General features: G+C 40.0%; 1 protein-coding gene across 2 annotated transcripts in view; it reads right to left on the minus strand.

The window, feature by feature from the left end:
* LOC115458659 overlaps positions 1–18,669 on the minus strand; it is a gene marked incomplete at its 3' end in the record, with an annotated part of 51,755 nt that overhangs the window by 20,961 nt on the left and 12,125 nt on the right. For both annotated transcript variants that reach the window (XM_030188494.1, XM_030188495.1), the window contains 2 exon segments: positions 7,452–7,493; positions 12,488–12,617. In XM_030188494.1, the coding sequence (XP_030044354.1) occupies positions 7,452–7,493; positions 12,488–12,617 (172 nt within the window).

Here is an 18,669-nt window from a genome sequence, read left to right on the forward strand (position 1 = left end):
TAAACGTGAGAAATGTGCCAGAGTGTCCGTGCGGGGGATGGTCATCGGAGAGACGGGTGGGACGCGTCCAACTAGTGCCCGCTGCCTTGGTCCTCACATCTGGGAACGCTGATCAACCAGACAGCAAGCGCATATGATATACCAGGTGTGTACAGAATGTGAACACGTTCGCTGAGTTGCCACACATTCTGAAGAATGAAATTTACCCTCGTACTGTTTCAGTAGACTGTTTGTACCTAACTGTTTATGCTCCTGCAGACACCAACAAGAAGGGCAGAGCCAGACTTCCAGTCATGGCATGGATCCATGGAGGTGGTTGAGATGCTTCCACTTATGATGGTTCTGCACTAGTTGCCTATGTAAACGTTGTGGTAGTAACGATACAGTACAGACTAGGTTTCCTGGGCATCTTTAGTAATGGGGATGAATGTGCTCGTGGAAACTGGGCATTTACGGACCAAGTTGCAGCTCTAAAGTGGGTTCGAGAAAACATTGAAAATTTTGGAGGTGATCCGGATTCCGTGATCATATTTGGAAACTCTGCAGGTGCAACAAGTGCTTCTGTCCTGGTTTTGTCTCCTCTGGCTAAAGGTTTGTTCCATAAAGCAATAGCTGAGAGTGGCAGTGCCCTCATCCCCGATATTGCTGTTTCTGATCCTGGAATAATAGCCACCTTTGCTAAATGCCCATTGGAACTGATCGGTTCGAGACCAACCCACACTCCAGCTCCGGTGAATGGCCCGAAGTTTCTGAAAGTGATATACTACAGATAAACTGCATGACAGCTGCCAAAGACCAACAACGCAACCACAACGCAACCGTCATATCTGATCACCTAACAGCCCAAAATGAACTAACACTAAAATGACCACCACCAAATTACTCCTAATAATTTACTCCTTATCCCTAATTCAACACACACTAACCACCCCTCTCACAGATACCAACAACATACCCACAATACACAAGCTCAACAGACTACCCAGATACAATACATCTCACCAAAATAACAACAACCAAAACAATGGAAGAATTACTATACACGGACAAAATCAATACAAAGGAAAGAAAGGACATAAACCCAGACTGCAAGAGAACAGACAACTAACAAAAATCAACATTACTACTACTTAACATTTCTAGAGTGCTACTAGGGTTACGCAGCGCTGTACAATTTAACAAAGAGAGACACAACTTCGAACCTAACTGACCCCTACCAAACAACAACAACAACAACAACAACAGACTGGATCACGACAGACAACTTCGACCTTCTATTCATCAGTGAAACCTGGATCCATGATCATAATGACCCCATAATTTTAGATCTATGCCCCCCAGGCTACAAAATCACTCATTGGACAAGGAATGAAAAAAAGAGGAGGCGGCATAGCACTAATCCATAGATCCTACTTCACCATAACAACAGCAGCCGAGTCCATAACACTCCAACTTGAAATCGCCTCAGTCAGAATCCACCATACAACCTTGCTTAACCACCTAAACGCTGTCCTGTTTTATAGACCACCAGGTAACTGGCATGAATGCCAACCACACCTCATGGATTTCATATCGAATACATGTGTATCTAACTCCAATCTACTTATAATAGGGGACATAAACCTACACCTAGAAGACCCTAACTCAACCAATGCACACGAATGCAAGGATTTCCTTCAACTATGGGACCTCAACTGGCCAAATATGCAAGCAACCCATGTCAAAGGACACACACAAACTGTCCTCAGATTTAAAACTAATACAGATACAAAATGGACAGACATACCTTGGTCAGACCACCACAAACTAAGCCTATCCCTACAATGGCGAAAAAAAGGTTCATACCACAATCAAGAACGCACAACCTACACCACGAGAGGCCAAATAGACCCTGTAATATTCTGGCAATAGATCTACAAGAACGAATGGACAGCACAGACTCGAAACACTATCTCCTAGATTGGGACAACAGATGCAGAAGCACATTAGACAACATAGCACCACTACAAACAAGAACATCACGAAGACACAACTCGATACCATGATTTAACGAAGAGCTGAAAAAACTAAAAACACAAGTTAGGAGGCTTGAACGAGCATGGAACAAAAGATGAATATACACTTAACGCATGGAAACAAACGCAAAGAAAATACAAATATGCAATAAGACAAACCAAAAGGTCATGCTACAAAACCAAAATAGGGTCAGACTACAAAGACACGCATAATCTTTTCCTACTCATGAGCAAACAACTAGATATCACACCAGTTACTACAACCAACACAGACACCCCATCAGCAGACAACCTTGCTAAATACTTCAACGAGAAAATTGTAAAGCTAAGACTCATGTTACCACCTAATACCACTGACCACGAAAAATTCATTGACTGTCTGGACTCAATCCCCGACGAATATCCAGCAGACAGAATCTGGACAAACTGCTCTACTTACTGATGAAACAGTCACCCAAGCGATCAACAGGTTCACCAAATCCCACTGCAAACTGGACATATGCCCCAACAAACTAATAAAATCAGCCCCTCAATGCTTCATAACAGACCTCACGACGCACCTAAACTACATGTTACAACACGGACTCTTCCCTAAGGATAAAGGAAACATACTACTTACACCAATAACTAAAGACACAAAGAAAAAAGCAAATGACATAACCAACTACCGCCCAGTAGCATCTATCCCTCTGGCAGTCAAACTAATGGAAAGTATGGTAACCAAACAGCTTACTGATTACTTAAACAAATTCTCAATATTACATGAATCGCAGTCAGGATTTCAATCCAACCACAGCACCGAAACAGTACTAATCACTCTCCTAACCAAATTCAAACAAGCAATTGCAACTGGCAATAGTATACTTCTCCTACAATTCGACATGGTAAGCCATAGTATACTATTAAACATCCTAGAATACTTCGGGATTGGAGGAAACGTACTTAGTTGGATCAAAGGCTTCCTAACCGCAAGAACATACCAAGTGATATCAAATTCGAATACATCACCACCATGGAAACCAGAATGCGGAGTACCCAAAGGATCACTGCTTTCACCGACCCTTTTCAACCTAATGATGACACCTCTAGCTAAAGCGCTATCCAACCAAGGCTTTAATCCCTTCATCTACGCAGACGATGTCACGATCTACATCCCGTTCAAACATGATCCAACAGAAATTACAAATGAATCAAACAGCCTCCAAATCATGAATTCATGGGCGGATACATTCCAACTAAAACTCAACACAGAAAAAACACATTGCACTACTCTTCTGGTATCTTTTGCGTTTGAGACAGATCGTAATAATATATTGCGGCTTTACTTCAAATTCAGGGCAGCTCAGTTCTATGGCGAGAAGATACAGATTTTTCCTGATGTTAGTAAATCTACACAGAAGAAAAGGCGAGAATTTTGGGGGCTTAGGTCTCGAACTCTCTCCTTGGGTGGAACTTTTAAACTAAAATTTGCATGTAGATGTCTTGTTTCCTTTGGAAATGTTCATTACGTATTCTTTGATCCAGAAAAACTGAAGCTCCTCTTAATAAATAAGGAAAGTAGGGACCCTCAAGCCTTGGTGATACCAGTAGGGAGCTAAAACCGCTGGCAAAGCTTGTGATTTTTTCCTCCTTATATCTGTAATAAGAGTTGTTACTCAATGTTTCCTATGATCATTACCTTGTATCTTGATTGAGTTATTTGTGGTCTAAGAATGTAAGACATTTTCTGAAAATCCATGAGAATGTAATGGATGGTGTTTTTTCAATTCCTTTGGATGTATTTCCTGATTGCCATACATTTATTGTTTTGAATGTATTATTTTGAAACTTAATAAAAAAAACACAGAAAAAAACACAATGTCTCATCCTCTCATCACAATACAACACGAACAAACCCACCACTATACAACACCCCAAACTTTACCCTTCCTGTTTCAGATAGCCTGAAAATTCTAGGAGTTATACTTGACAGAAATCTCACACTAGAAAGCCATGTGAAAAATACAACAAATAAAATGTTCCATTCAATGTGGAAACTCAATAGAGTAAAACCTTTCTTCCCAAGGGAAATATTCCGCAGCCTGGTACAATCAATGGTGCTAAGTCAGCTAGATTACTGCAATGCAATCTATGCTGGATGCAAAGAACAAATCATCAAGAAACTCCAAACTGCCCAAAACACAGCAGCCAGCCTCATATTTGGAAAAACGAAATACGAAAGCGCCAAACCCCTAAGAGAAAAACTACACTGGATCCCACTGAAAGAACGTATTACGTTCAAAATCTGCACTCTGGTTCATAAAATCATTCACGGTGAGGTCTCAGTCTACATGTCAGACCTCATAGACTTACCAACCAGAACACTAAAATATCAGCACGTAAATTCCTGAATCTCCACTACCCCAGCTGCAAAGAACTAAAATACAAATCAACATATGCATCCAGCTTCTCCTACATAAGCACGCAACTGTGGAATGCACTACCAAAAGCCACAAAAACAATACACAACATAACTAATTTCCGAAAATTACTAAAAACCAACCTGTTGAAAAAGGCATACCACAATGATCCATCCTAAATACCTGACAACAAAACTCATACCAGAATTGGACAAAACCGAACTCTCTATACTTGACTGCCTAAGTTACTCTGTCACGAATGAACTTTAACACAATACCACTTTATTTCTTATTACGAAAATGAATTCTCTATACTTGATTGCTTGATCTATTCTGTCAATTATGAACTTTAATGCAATACCACTTTGTATTTCTCATTCCGGAAATGGCGATCGCCATTACGGAACAATGTAAGCCACATTGAGCCTGCAAATAGGTGGGAAAATGTGGGATACAAATGCAACAAATAAATAAATAAAAAGCTGAAAAGGTCTGACTCAAACATTAGGACGTTAAATCAAGCATGGGCGTTGTTTAAAAATACCATATTGGAAGCCCAGACTAGATGTATTCCACATATTAATAAAGGTGGGGAAAAAAGAGCAAACAGCAGCTAGCGTGGCTAAAAGGTGAGGTGAACAAGGCTATTAGAGCCTAAAGAACATCCTTCAAAAAATGGAAAAAGAATTTGAATGAAGAAAATAAGAAGCAACATTAAGTACTGTCAAGCCAGATGCAAAAGCATTGATAAAAGAAGGCTAAAAGAGAATATGAAGAAAAACTTGCTATGGAGATGAAACTCATTGCAACACTTTTTTTCAGGCATTTCAGAAGCAAGAAGTCTGCGAGGGAATCTGTGAGACCATTCAACCAGGAAGAAGCAAAAGAAGCACTTGGGGAGGACAAGGCCATAACGGAGAGATTGAACAAATTATTTGCTTTGGTCTTTACGGAAGAAGATGTAAGAGATCTACTTATACTGGAAATGGTTTTCAGGGGTGACGATGCGGAGAAACTGAAAGAAATCTTGGTGAACTTGGAAGATGTACTGAGTCAAATTAACAAGTTACAGAGTGATAATCACCTGGACTGGATGGTATACACCCCAGAGTACTGAAAGAACTCAAACATGAAATTGCTAATTGGCTGCTAGTGATCTGTAACCTGTCGTTAAAATCATCCGTAGTACCTGAAGACTGGAGGGTGGCCAATGTGATGCCAATTTTAGAAAAAATGTTCCAGGGTGATCTGGGAAATTACAGACTGGAAAGCCTGACTTCAGTGTCAGGCAAAATAGTGGAAATTATTATAAAGAATAAAATTACAGAACATGTAGACAAACATGATTTAATGGGACAGAGTCAGCAAGGATTCATCTAAGGAAGGTCTTGCCTCACCAATTTGCTTCATTTCTTTGAAGGCATGAATAAACATGTAGATAAAGGTGAGCCAGTTGATTAAGTGTATCTAGATTTTCAGAAAGCTTTTGACAAATGTTCATCATGAGAGACTCCTGAAAAAACTAAGGAGTCATGGGATAGGAGGCAATGTCCTTCTGTGGATTAAGACTAGGCTATTGGACAGAAAACAGAGGGTAGAATTAAATGGTCATTTTTTTCAATAGAGGAGGGTGAATAGTGGAGTGTCACAGGGATCTGTACTGGGACCAGTGCTATTTAATATATTTATAAATGATATGGAAATTGGAATGATGAGTGAGGTGATCAAATTTTGCAGAAGACACAAAACTATTCAAAGTTGTCAAAACGCATGCAGATTGTGAAAAATTGCAGGAAGACCGGGCATAGAAATGGCAGAAGAAATTTAATGTAGACAAAAGCAAAGTGATGCACATTAGGAAGAATAATCTGAATTATAGTTATCCGACGCTATGATCCTCTTTAGGAGTCAGCATTCAAGAAAAAGATCTAGGTGTCATTGTAGACAATATGTTGAAATCTTCTGCCCAGTGTGGTGGCGGTTAAAACAGCAAGCAGGATGTTAGGAAATATTAGGAGAGGGGTGCAAAATAAGGCCAAAAATATTATAATGCCTCTATTACTCTATGGTGCAACCTCACTTTGAGTACGGTGTTCAATTCTGGTCGCCATAGCGGAATTAGAAAAGGTTCAAAGAACAGCGACCAAAATGATAGAGAAGATATGGAAGCATTTCCATAAGGAAAGGCTAAAGAGGTTAGGGTTCTTCAGCTTGGAAAAGAGACGGCTGAGGGGGGATATGACTGAGGGCTACAAAATCCTGAGTGGTATGAAGCAGGAGGAGGTGAATCCATTTTTCACTCATTCAAAAAGAGAGACCAGGGGACACTCAATGAAATTGTATGGAAATAATTTTAAAACAAATAGGAGGAAATATTTTTTCACCCAAAGAATAGTTAAGCTTTGGAATTCATTGCTGGAGGATGTGGTATCAGCAGTTAGCTTATCTTGGTTTAAAAAAGGTTTGGACAAGTTCCTGGAGGAAAAGTCCATAGTATATTATTGAAATGGACACAGAAGCCACTGCTTGCCCTGGGACTGATAACATGGAATGGTGCTACTAATTGAGTTTCTGCCAGGTACTTGTGACCTGGATTAGCCACTGCTGGAAACAGGATACTGGGCTAGATGGACCATTGGTCTGACCCTGTATGGCTATTCTTAAGTTCTTATACGCCAAACTGCAGCAATGCACAGACAGAAAAAGAAACACACACAAACAACATACAATTATCTGAATGTTAAAGGAAAGGTTACTAGCACCAAAGTAGCAGAACTCTGATCCAGACACCAGAGTCTATCCTGCTATACTGCCTACTGTATTCACAGAACTAGCACAACTATTACTCATATGGTTTTTAGTTACTGCTCACTTTATTTTTCACTTTCGAATCACAAATAAGAATTTGTGATTCGAAAGTGAAAAATAAAGACCCAAAACTGTCAAATGAATAGCACTACTCTCAAACATAATAATCCATCACTAAACTACGATCTCCAGGGATGCTAAAAGAAAAAAAGCATTTCACTTAACTTACCCTCGGCCTGCTACTCCTGTTCTCCTGGAAGCAAGGGAAGGCCTGTTAGATAAAGATAAGCAGGTGCATGTAAGTCAAAAAATATAAATAAAAACAGTAGAAAAAGAGTAGAATGAAAATGTTCTTAAATATACAATGGGCTTAGAAATGCTAATTCAGATTTTAAATATTACTTGAAAATAGTTAAAGCAACTGATTTATGATCTAGATACCTGACAGAGAACATTGTAAGAGCCTGAAAACTAAACACAGAAGTTCGACTAAGTAGTTTTTTCTTACTCCTTCCAGTTTCCAATTCAGTCAGAACACGAGGATTTTTTTTCCCTCTGGTCTTCCCTCCAAATGACCTTAGACCACCTATCAAAGCTATACTTCCCAGAAAGGTTTGCCAGCCGGGTGGTATGAAGGAGTAGCTGGGAGGAGGGGGGGGAGAGGAGTACTGTGCAGTATTGTAACATTTTCTGTTAGGTTAGCTGGGTGGTGCACCCATTCAAAAGGGTCCTGGGGAGAATATGCACCATCTAGAACCCTGTAATCAAATCATTGGCCCTACATCTGGTCACTAGATATTGAACTGCACAGTGCCTGACGCCCATCTGCCTCCTCCTACCCCCAGGGTAGCTCTAGGCCCACATCTCCAACCTACCCAGAAAAGACCAGAACTGGGAATTCAACCCAGATCCCTCTGCATGGCTACATATTACAGTTTCAGGAAGCTGGTCATGGATTTGATGTACGCCTTTCTGTGGTACGACCAAAGCAGTTTGACATATATTGTAGGGAAAGGGCACAAGAAATCTTCAAACTAAGGACTAAAGATTTAGATGTGTCAAGTATTCACAAAGGAGTAAAACAGTTCATGAATTCACACTAGAACGCTGAAATGTCCTAAATCACATAGTTAATGGCCATTATCGATGTTACAAGACCTCAGTTACACACTAAGAGAGTTTTTATTTAAGCTTAGTGAATGCTCACGGACATTAGCATGCACTGTATGCCACATGGCCCACAGATATAAAATAGGATGTGTAGCTTTTAGCGTGCACTAACACCTGTTAGAATGTGCTAAGATGTAGTAAAAGGGCCCCTAAGTCATTGTTGGATATAGATATAAAAGTACTTTTCACTATAAGAAAATCCAATTAATCTAGCACCAGTGTTTTCAGAGGCCAGAATTATTCTGCATTCTTAGACTTGCATAATCTTAAGGCCAGAAAAGCTTGTTTATTGCATTTTCATAAAGGTGAATTCCCTGGATCGGTTCAGCTTTTGTCTTTATAAATGGACGCACAATGTATATGTATATTCTGTAACATGTTTCTGTACATCTCCCTTGTTTACTTTTTTTTTTTTTTTTTAAGACAAACGAAACTGCAGCATGAAGCTGTTCACTTGGGCTACAATAGCAGCCCAAACATCCCAACCTATCCCAGGAGGAAGGGAGGTGTGAAAGGGAAACTGCACCAGGGCCACCACTGCTGAAGAACAGGAGACAGTATACCAAGCCTGAAGCCACCATGAACTACCCAAACTCTTCCTAGAACAAGAGGCACTGGCACAACACCAGGGCCACTAATGCTGGAGAAAATGTGGAGGAAGTCAAGAAATATGTGCCGGTTTGTGGCATGAGAAACTAACCTGGTGGGAGGAGGGATTTGAAGCTGTAAAGGAGGGCCTTGGTGAGTGCATAAATTTCTACTAGGCTCCTTTAGGAAAAGATTACTAAAGCGGAGAAAGTGACCCTATTGGTGTAAGTTTAGAGAATAATTTTGTACAGATAATTTAAGTGGACAACTGAGCAAATCTACTATAATAAAACGCACCTCCAACGTTCTGAAGCTGACTCCGTGGTTTCAGTGAAGGGTTCGTAACATTCGTAAGTCGGTCACATCTCTCTCTGCCCCGCCCTCACGTCAAAACGTGATGACGTCGAGGGCGGAACAGTGAGAGTGAAGGCAATGGTGCACAGTTGCGACCTCAAGGGACCTATCAGAGGGAACTGTATGGGAAGAAGGGAGGAGCGTCAGGAGAAGGGGTCATTTTCTGTGAGTGAAGGCAACGGTGCACAGCTGCCAGGCAACGGTATGCGATGTCGAGGGTCATCACCTTGCTAGCGCCTGTTTCATTTCTTTGAGAAACGGGCCTTTTTTGCTAGTATTTTTATAGAAGGCTTGGCAAGCAGCAAGCCTTTTATCAATAATGGCTAGAGTCATGTGGATATGCTCTACAAGAGAAGAAAATATGTTACAAACCTGCATGCATAAAAAGTGTCATGGGGGAGGGAGGCGTACATGGGTGACAGATTTTATAAGGGTCATGGATTTTTTGGAAGAGCTGTATATCGTCTTATTAGACTATAAACTTTTAGTGGTACATCCAAAGTGGTAGGCATTAATTATAAATATAGTATTTGTATTAGGCATTTGATATACAGGTACTTTTATAAGGCTGTATTCACAACATACAATAGCCACTAATCAAGACGCTTTCCTAAAAAAAGGATGGGGGGAACCAACACACATGCACTTTTCCCAGTGGGGGAAGGGAAGGCAGAATCTCCATCATGAAGTGCTCCTTTAAACCCTAGGGCCAACCCCCCTCAAGTTTGTCAGAGGTTGTGTGACTTGGAGGACTGCAAATACAGGGGAGATTTTCTTAAATATACATGTATTGCTATTCTAAAAAAACAGAATATACATAAGCTTTGAAGAACCTCTCAAACCAAGCCTTGTTTCTGTACATTTTAAAGCTTGCATGCTAAGTATAAGGAACATCATTTCTAAAATCGAAACTCATATGTATCTTATGAGAGTAGCATTTTAACACAGCATCTATGTCAAAGTCAGAAAATGTGCCTATGTAAACTGGCTTTTAAAAAGGCAACAGAGGTGTCTGTCTTCAGAAAACAGGCATTCAGAATCTGCCTAGTAACATACAAGTCATCACATACAAATTTACATCTGCTCCAAAAGGTGTAATGCCAGTTATAAAATACATGCCTAGATCACAAAGTTATGATAGTGATTTCACCTATACTTTTCTCTCTGCAAAGTCAATGATGAGGCTGGTGTTGTACGTCTCGCTGTTGCAAGTCTTAGACACCAGTGAGTTACACCGCTGAGGCAAGCAATAAAGTTCATGAATAGTTTGGGATTGTTATTTTGTATGTTTTCTAGATCACAAAGGTTTACATGAAAATTCACATAAAAAGCAGGCACTCTTCTTCTGTATGCCTACATTTTACACACATATATATCTGTGTGCAAAAAAAACCACCACCACAGAACAACAACTTTTCTGCATGTAAAAATGCTTTACATGCAGAAAATGCTTCATAAAGTTTCCTTTATACATGCAAATGCTGCCTTAAGGCTCCTAAATGAGTACTCCCTATGTTTGCTTTGTATGCATACTTCCCATTTTGTTTCTATTTCTTTTAACTGCAAAGATCTCTTATACATGCTATACTTTTTTAAGTAAAATTAAGGCTAGTTTGGGATCCTCAGTGTACGAAAAGGTGCAAGCAGATCAGATATTCTTTTACCCCTCCCCCCCCCCCCCCCCCCCCCACCAGGTTTACAACCTGATAAGACAATCTTGTATTCAGGACATCCTTCCTTCTGAAAAAATTCACCCAAGGTGGTGTACAAGAACACAGGCTATACCACATTATCCTGGGTTGCCCCAATGAGGACAGTCAGTTAGTTAATGTGACAGCACGTGGAGTGTCAGTCAAGAAATCTGCTCAATTCTTATGCTTCTTTTAAGCATGGTATACAGCAAAGATTAATGCTTCTTAAAGGGATGCCAGTGATACAAGATATTGTCATATCAACTGTGTTATAAGCTTCTGACCTGGGAACAAACTTCCAATGCTGCTCTTTAATTTAGCAGCACGTTTGAAAAAAAGTCGGTTTTTGTTCAGTAAACTAGAATTATACTAAAACCTATATATTTTGTTTACCTTTCACTCACTATAAAGTCATTATACAAGGCTACCATTATTTTCTCTATTTTGTCTTTTTCTTCCCCCAGACTAAACACCCTACTTAATACCAAGATTTTTTTTCCTTTTCCATGACTCCAGTGTCCTCCTCTGTCTTTGTACTTTCAGCTCAAACTATAGAAATAGAGCTACAGTCTGGCACCTTGTGCCTTCATTTGCACCTACCTAGGGATTTCACCTTTTTTTTTTTTTTTAAATACCCTCTTGATCCCTAACATACCTACCCTCTTGTTTACTAAGCTGCACTAGAGCTTGTGGTGCACTGATGCAGACACAGCCCATTCACTTTGAATGGACTGTGTCAGCTTTGCCACGCAGTTTAGTAAACAGGGGGGCTAGTCTGGTTACCGCAATTATGATCCTGGACTGGGGTTTGGCTTTGAGTTCTTTCTAAACTCTGCAATCATGGACCCTAAACCTGACCATAAGGACCGACCGTTCACTTGTCTATTAGATTGTAAGCTCTTTGAGCAGGGACTGTCTCTCTTTGTTAAATTGTACAGCGCTGCGTAACCCTAGTAGCGCTCTAGAAATGTTAAGTAGTAGTAGTGGTGTCATCCTCAAGCAATGACAATGACTCCCTCCTCCCCAGGGACTGTCAATACTGCCTTCCGAACCAGTTAATCCAAGGATTGTCTAAGCAACTTAAAACTACCATAAAATATATGAATCTGTAAGAATAAAAACAAATTAGATGAACATAAATTAAAATCTCATGGAAACAGGCAAGTTCTCAGCTTTGCTATGAGGCTGAACATAGCTGATCAACATTTACACTTTTTTAGGTGAGATCTTTACAGCCAAAGAAAGCTATACCTGTATCCAAATCAGTTCTTTCCAGAAGACCTCTGAAACAACGCATGAGGCCAATAGTCCAGTTGGTGATCAAATGATGCAGAGCTTATCAAGAGTATAAAACTTTGAAAGCACAACAATGTAGTTCACAGAGCACTGGTGCCAAGACCTCCTTCTCTAGAAGAAATCCTGCATGAAGGACTCAGTCCATTCAGAAATTATCAGCATTTACCTTTGACTCGTAGCTTTGAACACTCCATTCACCGGACCTTTCACTGCAAAACTGATGTTGGGGTCTTTACTAAAAAGTGGTAGAACTGGTTTGGATGGGCAGATTTTCTTGGGACACGGTAAATTTGTATCTGTTAAAAATATTTGCAACACAAATACAAAAATCAAGTTTATGCTGAAGAAAACACCCAAACTTGTCAATTCAAAAGACAGAATAACTGCCAAATGGTGGTCTCAATGGCTGCAAGATAACTAGAATCATGTTAAACCTTTTTGAATAAGATGAAATCAAGGAGGATCACAGCCCTGCTGCTAGGCACATTGGGGGGGGGGGGGGAGTAATTTGATAATAGGCCCAGGGGCCCCAAAAATATTTTGGTTGGAGGGACCAAATAAAAAAATCCCTGGCTATGCCCTTTCCCTTCCCCCAAACTCTCTAGTTGCTGGTGCTGTGTAGGAAGAAATACTGGTTGGGCCATGGATCCAGTGGTCCACCCCATTCTACTACCTAAGAATGGAGCACCCTACATCTGTTATAGTGGTCTATGTTTAATTCTAGTTTGGATTCTCTACTGTCATTGCACTGATATCAATTGCAAATATTTAAAAGTGCATATATTTTGTCCAAGAAGATAGGCTCCTAGAATAATCCAATAGCAAACAAATGTTTCCATACAAATTTAATTTTGTAGTACTCTCTGACATACATCACAACTCAGTCCCTGCTCCTCTCAAACTATACCACTGAGAGCACTTACATGAAGATCACATAAAAGCATGTGTGCTTGCTAGCCTGCATACTTATAAAACTGCATGAATGATATATACATACAACAGCCATTTTATATATGCAGAACATTTACATGGAACATGTTTTGTTAAATTACCCTGTGACATAAGTACTTATGTCCTTTGATAAAACAGGCACCAAAACCATCCCCAGTAGTGTACAAAATGCTCACACAAATTTACAGCTGCTCCATGGTATGTGCATATGTTTACTTATTTTAAAATGTGTACATCATACTTCTTCCCCTCCTCTCAAACTACCTCTGGGAATACCTACAGGCAGCACAGGTATCAATAACCACTTTCTTATCAGCACATGCATTCAGCAGCACCATTTTATACGGCTCATGATCCTCATGCAAAACATGCTTTATGGAAAATGATTTATGAAACCAGCCTTTATAATGTCCCTGTAATACATCTACGTATTCTACATTCTGATTTAAATATTGAAGAAATTACCTCTTACATAAGTTCTCCTACAAAATTGGCTCCAAAATGATTTTTCCCCCAAGCCAAAAATCCTCATACACTCAACCCTCAATTGTGTTCTTTCAGCTCCAGAGTGCCGTGAGAACGTTGTGTGGATGTGTATTTTATTTAACATCACTTGCTGGTCAGTAAGGAAAACAGAGCAGCATGCATAATCATTCAAGAGTGAATTCCAGACCACAGGATGATTGTGGAAAGGATGCCAAATTAAGGGGGGAAAAGTCCCACATTTAACAATCCATGTACACGTTGCAATGACTGAAAATATAACAAAGTGATTTTAATTTCTTTCTACTTTCCCTCTGCTAAAGAAAAAAAAAAAGACCAACAGAGGTTGGAGTAGCATATGTCAGCCTTTTACTAGCTGTCTAATAAGGTTTTACTGATCTCTCCATGCAGCAGACTGACTTAGATTTTATGGGATTCATTTTCAAAGCACTTAAGACTTACAAAGTTCCATAGGTTATTACGTAACTTTATAAGTCAGTGCTTTGATAATACGCCTCTATGTGATGCGCAGCTGCCCTACTTAAGAATCCCCCTAAGCAAGCTGTTTATGAATTCAGTCTACTCACCTCTGTCCCAGATACCCAAAATGATTTACAATTAAAATCACTTTTTTTTCTGAAAAAAATGTTTTATAAAATCATGAGTGGGGTGAACTTTACACTTATACACATTACATTTCAAACACAAAAGGTTGAGTCAAACCCCACTCCCACCCCCACAACTAATCCCTTTGAAAAACAGTAAATTCTTCTATCCCTAACTCTTCTTTATCCTTTCCGGCTTTTGTCATATCCACTCGGTTGTTTTTTCTTCATGCTGAAGAGCCCTAACCTCTCTCCATAAGGTAGGTGTTTTATCATTTCTGTTGCCCTTCTCTGAACCTTTTCTATTTCTGCTATATCATTTTTAAGTAATGAAGGTGCAATTGCATCAGGGACCAAAACAAAGCATAACTGTACTTTATTTTGTTCTCCATTCCTTTTCAAATAATCCCTAACATTTTTTTTACCTTTTTAGCAGCTGTAGCACACTAAGCTAAGAATTTCAACAAACTATCTGGGATGACTCCTAACTCATTACCCAGAATTTTGTACTTATAGTTGGGATTATTTTTCCCCTATTAAAATTTATTTGTCATGAAGACACCCAGTCTTGCAGTCCTCTGCTGTTTTAACTGAGTCATGTGCAAATTTGATCATCTCACTCGTCACCTCTATCTCCAGATCGTTTATGAATATGTTAAACAGCACAGGTCCCAGTACAGACCCTTGGGGTTCTCAACTACTGACATTTTTTCCATGTGAATAACTGACCATTTAGTCCTACTGTTTGTATTTGAATTGTTATGCAATCCATAGAAGAGCATGGCTTCCTACCCATGACTCTTTAATTTCCTAAAGGAGTCTCTCATGAGGGACTTGGTCCGATACCTTCTGAAAATCCAAATATGCTATATAAGGCAGCCCTTCCAAAGGAATAGAGAAGGGACGTAGAACAACCAATCCAGGCAAGACTACAGAGGTAGACAGTAATAAAGAATATATTAATTAAAAACAAAAAAAAAAACCAAAGATACAATGGCTCAATGCATTTTGTATATGTAGATACTCTGACTCCTGAAGCAGGCATATTTCTGCTGAAACACGGGACCATGTTGAGTCCATTGTATGTTTTATTTTATTTATTTTAATAAATATATTCTTTATAACTGTTTATCTCTGGAGTCTTGCATGGATTGGCAGTCATAAGAACATAAGAATAGCCATACTAGGTCAGAACAATTGTCCATCTAGCCCAGTATCCTGTGGCCAACCCAGGGCACAAGAACCTGACAGAAACCCAAATAGTGGCAACATTCCATGCTACCAATTCCAGGGCAAGCAGTAGCTTCCCCATGTCTGTCTCTAGCAGACTATGGACTTTTCCTCCAGGAATTAGTGCAAACCTTTTTTAAACCCAGATACACTGTTACTACATCCTCCGGCAAACAGAGCTTAACTATTCGTTGAATGAACAAATATTTCCTCCTATTTGTTTTAAAAGTATTTCCATATAACTTCCTTGAGTGTCCCCTAGTCTTTGAACTTTTGAAATGAGTAAAAAAACAACTCACCAATTCACTTCTTGTTCTGTACCACTCAGGATTTTGCAGACCTCAATCATATCTCCCCCTCATCCGTCTCTCTTCCAAGCAAAGAGCCCTAACCTCTTTAGCCTTTCCTCAATAAGAGGAGTTCCATTCACTTTAGCATTTTGGTCGCTTCTTTGAACCTTTTCTATTTCCACTATATCTTTTTTGCAATATGGTGACCAGAATTGAACGCAATACTCCCTACTCCTTTGGGTATTATGACTTTTCGTAGGGAACCCCTCCTTGATCTGTCAGATATAAAGGCAGCCCACCATTGAGCCTGCCATGAGTGGGAAAGCGCGGGGTACAAATGTAACAAAAAAAAATTATCTACTTGTTTATATTAAAAAAAAAAAATCTAGAGTTGGTAAGATGACAGTGGCCTTTTCTGAACTCATGCTCATTCAGCTGTGTAACTATATGGTCCATAATTTTTATTTTATTTTTTTGCATAGATTCAACCATTTTGCCCAGCATAGACATCAGGCTTATTGGCCTATAGTTTCCCAGATCAACCCTGGAGACCTTTTTAAAAACTGGCATTATAGTGGCCACCCTCCAATCCTTGGGTAACTTTACCATTTTGACTGACTACAGATTACTAGCAACAGGTTAGCAATTTCATGTTTCAGCTCTTCCAGGACACTGGGATGAATACCATGCTGTCCTGGTGATTTCTTGCAGTTGAGTTTTGTCAGTTTGATCTATTACATCTTCTCAGAATAACAGTGATGTGCTTCACTTGCTCAGAATCTTCCCATCAAAACAAAGGTTTCCAGTGTGGGTATGACCAACATCCTTGGTAAAGACAGAGGGAAAAGGAGTTGTTTAGTTTTGCTGCTATTATCTTCCTCCCTGAGCACTTTTTTTTTTAACCCCTTAGTCATCCAGATCCAGCCAGCTCCCTAACAGGCTTTTGTCTTCAGATGTATTTGAACAGGTTTAGAATTTATTCTTGCCTCTATAACAAGCTTCTCTTGTCCTGGCTTATGATTTTACATGTAACTTGCCTGTTTGACCTACTTTCAAAACTTGTTTAGTGTATGCAATATATTTTATCTTGAATTCCTAAGCGGTCTTTTTAAATGTCCATGCAAGCTTTTGACCCTGGCAGCAGCTTCATTTAGCCCCCCCACCCCAACTTCCTTATTTTATCAGTCTCTAAAATTAAGTACTACAACAGCAGTTCTTGTTAGCATCTTTCTGCTAGTGATGACGGAATCAATCACATTTTGATCACTAGTACCTAATGGCCTCACCACCATCACCCCTTGCATCAGGTTTGTATACCAGTAAGAACTAGTTTTCCCCTTTGGTTGGTTCCTGGGCCAGTAAGGCTCCATAAAGTAGTCAGTTATGGCATCCAGAAACTTTTTCTCTCTAGCATGTGAATAAAGATGTGTCAGTGCCAACATTTTAACTTTATATGCTGGCCAAGCCAGCTGAATATAAAGGCCCTAGGGCTGCTTTCTTGGTGCTCATAGTGTCACTAACAAAAGTCTGAACACAAAATGGAAAAGGCCCAACTGCATAATTTCACTGTTGTGTTAAAAGTCTCAGTCAGGGCTTTGAACTTTTTGTGGGTCTGTGGCTGTGAAGTTTGTCATAAAATATGCTCAACAATTCTTGAGGATTTACAAACTAAGTTTTGTATATATAATTGACACTTTACAAGTGACAACAAGCCCTTTTTGAAAGGACCAGCAGATTGAACTTTTGCAACCTCCAGGCCTATTCATAATCTATGGAGATTCCAATCTCTCCTCCTCTTGTCACAGTCAGTGTGGAAGGCTCTACAACCCCAAAACTGCCAAAGTCAGACTGTGGTTCCTTCCATGCAAGGCCACAGATTAGGGCTCAAAGTGGAACCTGAAGGTGCTGTCAAAGCAGGAAACCCAGGTTTTTTTGGGTTTGTTGTTATTATTATTAGGCTGCAGAAAAGTTTTCGTGAATCTCAGGCTTAATCTGGCCTTAAAGGCATTCTGGAAAGCTTCACTTGTGTGAAGGGGCAGAGCTGGTTCTGCAGGCTATTCCCATTATTGCTCCCCTAGCTGATAGGAAATGGGAAGGAGCTCCTATATGCATGTGACACCACCTGCTGAAATATTAACTCAGTAGAGAACAGGAGCAGGAGACACAAAAGAGAGGCAGAAGATCTGCAATGCCAACAGAGCAGAACAAACAGTAGATCCACAAGTATAGAGGATCAAAAAGCAAGAATTTTAATTCAAACAAACAAATGTGCCTGGCGTGGACAGGTTTCACCAGAAGGCTGCATCAGAGGCAGAACTAGAGAGGTTAGATCAGAAAGCACAATTCTCTCTAGAGTAACAGTGAAGATGATAGCTCTGCAGCAAATATTCTGAAGCATGTCAAACAAGAGTTCTCCAGGGAATGGGGAGGAGCTCTGATATGCATGTGACACTACCTGCTGAAATATTAACTCAGTAGAACAAGAGCAGTGCAGACTGCCATGCCCTTGAGGGTAGCCTTCATGAACTTCCCCATTTCTCTAATCAGAAGGAAAGAGGGATATAAAGGTTTCAGTGGGCTTTTCTTAAGTATTTTTGGTGCAACGCAAACATTTAAAAAGACTAGGGATTCCATCCACACAGGAGCTCTGACCAAGTTGCACTCCATGCACAGTGCATAGGCCACAGCTCAATCTGGGGAGCTTCACCAGCTTCACTTTTAGCTGGATGCTGAACCTCCGCAGATCGCAGCTGCCCACCTGGTCCCTGCTTGCTTGCCTGCTCCCAAGC

Source organism: Microcaecilia unicolor, unplaced genomic scaffold, assembly GCF_901765095.1.
Source record: "Microcaecilia unicolor unplaced genomic scaffold, aMicUni1.1, whole genome shotgun sequence".
NCBI lineage: Eukaryota > Metazoa > Chordata > Amphibia > Gymnophiona > Siphonopidae > Microcaecilia > Microcaecilia unicolor.